At 44.7% G+C, this 5137-nt stretch overlaps 1 protein-coding gene across 1 annotated transcript; it reads right to left on the reverse strand.

Annotated features, from left to right (window-relative positions):
* On the reverse strand, positions 1-4220 carry CHST14 (carbohydrate sulfotransferase 14). The gene has a single exon (XM_033954431.1). The coding sequence runs from the start codon at positions 3711-3713 to the stop codon at positions 2607-2609; it is 1107 nt and encodes a 368-aa protein (XP_033810322.1). The 5' UTR covers positions 3714-4220; the 3' UTR covers positions 1-2606.
* Between the last annotated feature and the right edge of the window lie 917 nt (positions 4221-5137).

The following is a 5137-nucleotide window of genomic DNA, read 5'->3' on the forward strand; positions in this document are numbered from 1 at the left end:
TTTTAAAGTGTTTAAAGCTTGTGCAGATGAGGACAGAGCTTGCAGGAATGGGGCAGGGACAGGAAAAGAACTCGCCGGGACGGGAAAATAAATTCCCGAGGGGATGGGGAAAAATGTGTCCCCATGTCCTTCTCTAGTGTGGGTGTCAAGTTTCTGAGTCCAGGTGTACACAGGGTCATAATCAGGTCCTTATCCCCTCCCGTCCTCATTCATTTCCAATCTATCCCCTCCAGTCCCCATAGCAGTAATGATTTTTTTTGTCTCCCATTCCCGCAGATTTCTGTAGATTTCCATGAGTTTCCTGTTATCCCCATCTCTGTGCATATCTCTCTACTCAGGAACCCAGTAAACATGGATCCCAAATCTGGCCACTTGGTGTTGCTGTTGAGGTATGGCAAAGATTCCATTGCATCAGAGGTTATGAATACCACCTCTGCAGCAGAAATGCTGTTATCCAGTTCCAGGCTGGAGACTTTTTGGCCAGTTATGGTTTTGAATTTATGTCCCAAAGCAGTGTATGATTTATAGTGCCTGATCCTACCCATTGAAATCAGTGTTGCAAATCCCATGTTGCACCAGAATGAGGGGGTCCCAAAGTCTCCAGCCTGGAACTGAGTAACTTGACATCACTGCTACAGCACTTCCTTTTATAAACATTTTTAAACTTCATATCATCTCTGCTCTCAAAGAGTAAATTGCTTAATTTCTTTCACAGCTTTTCATGAAATTAAATTGCATATTTGCTTTTAATGCAATTCTATAAATGTCTTGAGTGAGTAGAACTGCATTTTAATGTATTCAAGTGGGCAATTATAAAATTGTCCCAGAGTATTCATGGGAAAACCTAGTGCCTTGTGAAACTCTTTGCAACTTTGTGCATTTTTCACATTCTGCTGTCTAAAACATGCAGTTCAAAGTGCATTAACACAGAGATTTATTTTGCTGATCTAGTATACAACATACTTAAACTTGCCAATTTGCAGAAACAAAATTCTCTGTTTTTTGACATTGTTTCAGATCATTGATTGAACCATATCAATGTCATTCTCTTCTTGGTTGGGCTGAGAACTTTTCAGCACCTCCTCGTAGGCCCCAGAATTGTCAACTGTTTCAAATAGGTTGATCCAATCCTAGGTATACCCCATTGCATACAGGGACTTGTAGTTCTGATTTCCTTATTACAGAGATGCCAGGTCTCATTAAGAGTATGTCACACCCACTTGACAGGTTTCTCACTCTCACACTCTTTGAGCCTTGTTTCTCACTCATCAGAGCTTCAGTAACAGTGCACTGATCTTGATCACTGCTTTCATAAGAGGGAAGCCTTAAAGAAGTAAATTAAGTGGTCAACCACTAGGAAAAAATCTGAGCACACCTTCCTGTCTACTGCTTTCTCTTGCCTTGCCCCTTTTCTCTTTACATGTGCACAGTTCTCAGCTCTCAAATTGTTCCCCACTTTGTCTGTATTCTTTCAGAGGTGCAAAAAAAAAAAAAAAAAGCTATCATTTAATAGTGTCTCGATTTATTCTAGATTTATACCCTAGATGTACAGTCTGAAAAATCTCACTCTTTGGCCTTCAATCACACTCCTTTGAGTGGTAAATCTCACTCTTTGGCATGGCTCACCCTTGCCATTTCTGTATTACCTTTCCTAAGAAAAGCAAGACTACAAGTCCCTGCATGCAGTGGGGTAAATTCAGGATTGGATCAACTTATATGGAGCCACTTAGCAATTCTGCTTGCCATCCTCTTCTCTCCACAGCCTGTTTCTGGCATGATCTCTGTGCTGACTGAGATAGTTCTTTGAAGAGCCAGGAGTCTCCAGCCTTTTTGGAGAGCTGGTTTACACCCATGCAGCCAGACCACCCACATCACTCAAGTGATATATTGGCATGGAGATAGGGTGCCTATAACTTTGACCGTAGCTATATATGAGTGGTGAGTGAAAGGCAATCTTGCAAGAGGGCCTGCAACCATGAACATCTTCATGGATGAGCCACCGTGTCCACTACTCTGTGTCCTCTGATGCACAGATTCTGTAGCATCCTTTAACCAGAGATCTGTTTGTACATAAGACACTATTAGGGGTGCTACTAGGCTCCAGGCCTTAAGAAGTGTGTTCGTCCAGTCCTAAGTTTACCCTATTCTTACATAGAACCAAAGTCCAGCTTTTCTAATGTCCAGGAATGCAGTAAATACTACTGCTACTATTAATTATTTCTATAGCGCTACCAGACATATGCAGCACTGTACAGAGTCACGAAAGAGACAGTCCCAGCTTGAAGGAGCTTACAATCTAAACATACAAGGCAGACAAACAGATGCCATGGATATAGTTAGGGGGAATGGTTAATCTGCAGGCTAGGGTGGTGGGCAGTGGGGAGCAGGTTTATGGACTGAAAGCTACATCAAAAAGGTGGGTTTTCAGTCTGCTTAGTTATGTTACCACATAAATTCCCTCAAAAAAGCTTCCACTAGTGAAATATCTAATGGAGCTGCTCAGAAACATATAATTTTCCCTAATACAAAATTATATAAATTTGATCAAAATATTAAGAAAGACAAACTTCTCTGTAACCCCCCTCCCCCCGTCAAAAAAAAACACCTTAATGTCTGCAAAATGCAACTGTAACATTGGGAAGGGAGTAGGCAAACAGAGAAAAATCGAGGATATATTTGGGCATCAGCTCTTTGATAAGGTCCTGTGGCGTATTGCACAGAAAATACTGTTGCATTTCTTTTGTGACTGGCTTGTACCAGGCTTGTCTCTCTGGGAACTGGAGGAATGCTGGAGCCTTGATATGGTCGAGGACATAATTGGCATCTTCTCTCAGCCTTTCGTAGGAGCCGATGAAATCATAGGTAATGGCGCACGGCTGGCACAGGTTATATACAGGCATCCAGTGTTCATTCATCTTCTCAACATCTTCATCTAACAAGTAGTGGAGGAATTCTGAAAATGTAACATCATCTCCCTTTACCTTGCCTGGGTTTTTCCGGTAGCGTTTAACTATTTCGACCCCATACTTCTGCTGGTACTCTTTGATTTCACCAAATTTGTTCCTGTAGGCAGACAGAAGTCTTTCCATGGGGTCTCGGACAAATATGAACTTGAAGTAATTCTCAAGGCGATGTCTGATCTCATTTGGCTGTAGGTCTGCAAGGAAAACCAGGCCCTTTTTGTGATCCATCTTGAGGTTCACATCCACACTCTCCAGCTCACCAGCTAGAACTTTGAGAACTCGTTTCCAGTTTGAGCATGCAACTTTTGGGACATAGCAATAGAGGAAGCGATACTCATCACTGACTAGGATATGTTTCAGGACAATTTTCCTCTGAACTGCTGAGAGCTCCCAGGGGCTATGTGGCATGGACCTTTTCCTACAGATGGTGCGTAAGGTCCGGTTCCGGATGTCCTGTGTAACTTGCCAGTCTGTATCAGTGCCTTTGACCCCCCTCCCATTGCTCCTGGAGCTCGTCCTCCATGCCAGGTCTCCCTGAGGTGGTGGGGTTTTCATTTCTGCTAAGATGCCTTTCTCAATCATCATAAGCAGGGCACTGGAGGCTACAATCACGCCAAACATCAGCATTAAGGGTAGGATTGTTGGGTGGCGGGTACGGGGCTGGGGGGTAACCACCGTTGCCTGACGAATGGTGACAGCATCAGAGGGCCACTTGGTGGCACTTTTCCCTGGTGGGTGAAGCGGAGGCATTACTCTGACCAACCCCAGCTTGTCTAGATTGTAATTTTGTCAGCCCCGGTGACCCAGGGAAACCTTTCCTTCACTGGGAAAGCACATGGGCTGGACCCAGCAGACCCACTGTACATTCTGCATACCCAGGCCAGTCAGAGGGATGTTAGTCTACAGCTGTTTTTCATTCAAGTGGCATCTGTGGTACTCACCAAGGAGGCCTTCAGCAGGCAGTAGAACAGAGACCTTCCACATTCCTGCTGCGGTGAGTCAGGCTGCTGCATCCTCATGTCTCCATATCACTGAGAGAAACTTTCCTTGTCCTTAATTTCTTTTCTTTTTCAAGCTAGGAGAAAGGGTATCACATGGAGAGTGGAGGGGGGGGGAACAGTTGCAAAGCCAAGTGACCTCTACCCCACCAACTGGTTACCCTTTCATGGGCCTCTTTCTCCCCAGCGATGCCACGACTACATCGGCCCAGTACCCCTTTCCACTAGCCCCTAGGCCCAGTTCTGCTTCAGCTGAACTCCTCCCCTGTCTCAGATTGCTGAGTAGAAGCTTTCATTTCCTCCCCTGCTAAAGCTGGAAAGTTTTAACCCTTTAACCAATGCTTCTCTCCCCCTCTATAGATTTATACCCTGCACGGGGGCCAGCACGTCCTCAGCTTTGTGGTCCAAAATTTGTACACAAATGGGAGTAGGCATACTGGCTTTTCCTTTTTTAATATCTGGAGATTTGGGGTATAGCTCATACGTTTTTATTCTTTCCAACCCAAAGGAATTACATAAACGGGATTAAGAATATCTGTCTCTGTCTGTCTTGGGGGCAAAATCACTCTTAAAATTTCATAAAATGGGATTAAATTTGTCATGTAGGAAAAACTGGTAATCCAAGTTGAAAATGATCAGAGGTTCCAGGAAAAATAAGCCCTTGCCCCCCCCCCCCCCCCAAAAAAAAAAAAGGTCCAATTCATTTCTGTGGGAGGAGTTCTGCTCTTTTAACAGAGAAACTTGCATACAGTGAACTAAAGCAGTTAGAGAATTCCTCCTTTCACGGTGTCAGCTCTTCCAACCCTCCCCCCCCCACACACACACACTACATTATTCCCAGCTCAAAAAAAACCCCACCCTGCAACTGACTGCTTTCTATAAATTATCTTCACCCCCACAATCTAACCCCCCACAACTGCCCCAACTTCCTATAACTGCTCCATTCCCCCACAACTATCCTGACTGCCCCAGCACCCTGTAAACTGCCCCACCCCCAAATCTAATATGCTACATAAGAACATAAGAATTGCCGCTGTTGGTTCAGACCAGTGGTCCATCATGCCCAGCAGTCCGTTCACGCGGCGGCCCTCTGGAGAAAGACCAGTGCCCTAACTGAGACTAGCCCTACCTGCGTAAGTTCCGGATCAGCTGGAACTTGTCTAACTTCGTCTTGAA

The sequence above is a fragment of the Geotrypetes seraphini genome, chromosome 8 (genome assembly GCF_902459505.1).
Source record: "Geotrypetes seraphini chromosome 8, aGeoSer1.1, whole genome shotgun sequence".
Taxonomy (NCBI): domain Eukaryota; kingdom Metazoa; phylum Chordata; class Amphibia; order Gymnophiona; family Dermophiidae; genus Geotrypetes; species Geotrypetes seraphini.

What these genes read in the sequence shown, in the direction of transcription:
- CHST14 (XM_033954431.1), bottom strand. Translation starts at nt 3,713, where the DNA reads ATGCCTCCGCTTCACCCACCAGGGAAAAGTGCCACCAAGTGGCCCTCT.